Source organism: Nestor notabilis, unplaced genomic scaffold (genome assembly GCF_000696875.1).
Source record: "Nestor notabilis isolate BGI_N333 unplaced genomic scaffold, ASM69687v1 scaffold22305, whole genome shotgun sequence".
NCBI lineage: Eukaryota > Metazoa > Chordata > Aves > Psittaciformes > Psittacidae > Nestor > Nestor notabilis.
The window spans coordinates 1-706 of record NW_009929366.1 but is presented as its reverse complement, the minus strand read 5'-3'; the positions used below and the strand labels follow the sequence as shown (position 1 = coordinate 706).

At 61.0% G+C, this 706-nt stretch overlaps 1 protein-coding gene across 1 annotated transcript in view; it reads left to right on the top strand.

Moving 5' to 3' along the window:
- Positions 1 to 695, top strand: part of EIF4B (eukaryotic translation initiation factor 4B) — a gene marked incomplete at both ends in the record, with an annotated part of 2,299 nt that extends 1,604 nt beyond the window's left edge. The window contains 3 exons of the mRNA XM_010014942.1: positions 236 to 352; positions 470 to 524; positions 610 to 695. Of these exons, the coding sequence (XP_010013244.1) occupies positions 236 to 352; positions 470 to 524; positions 610 to 695 (258 nt within the window). The remainder of the gene's footprint in view (positions 1 to 235; positions 353 to 469; positions 525 to 609) is intronic.
- Between the last annotated feature and the right edge of the window lie 11 nt (positions 696 to 706).

Here is a 706-nt window from a genome sequence, read left to right as displayed (position 1 = left end):
GAAGTCGCTGGTAATATCATCTAGTTCTAACCCCTGGCTGGGTCTGCCCCATCCCTGGCAGTGTTCAAGGCCAGGTGGGACACAGGGGCTTGGAGCAACCTGCTCTAGTGGAAGGTGTCCCTGCCCGGGGCAGGGGCTGGAGCTGGAGGAGCTTTCAGGTCCTTTCCAGCCCAACCCATTCCCTGGTTCTATGTGCCAAGCAGGATTCAGGAGCTATCCTGTTGTCCCGTTACAGATCAGCGCCGTGCGCCTGCCCCGGGAACCCACCAACCCCGAGAGGTTGAAGGGCTTTGGCTACGCGGAGTTCGAGGACATCGATTCCCTGTTCCAGGCTCTGAGCCTCAACGAGGAGGTGAGGCCCTGCTCCAGATGGAATCGCATGGGGATAAAAGGCCATCAGGGCCCTGGTGTCTCCCAGTTCCTAGTCTCTTCTCACCCCTCTCCCATGGATCCTCCCTGTCGTTTGCAGTCCCTTGGGAACAGAAGGATACGAGTGGATGTTGCCGATCAAGCTCAGGATAAAGGTGAGGCCCCAGCTCCAGTGGATCCCTGTTTCCGGCTCCGGGCGCAGCTCTGGGCGCTGGAGCTGGAATTCCCTTTGCCCGGCAGACCGGGATGATCGCTGCTTCGGCAGAGACCGGGATCGCTTCCGGGACTCGGAGAGGTTCGAGAGCGACTGGAGAGCGCGGCCCGCGGCCACCGAGAG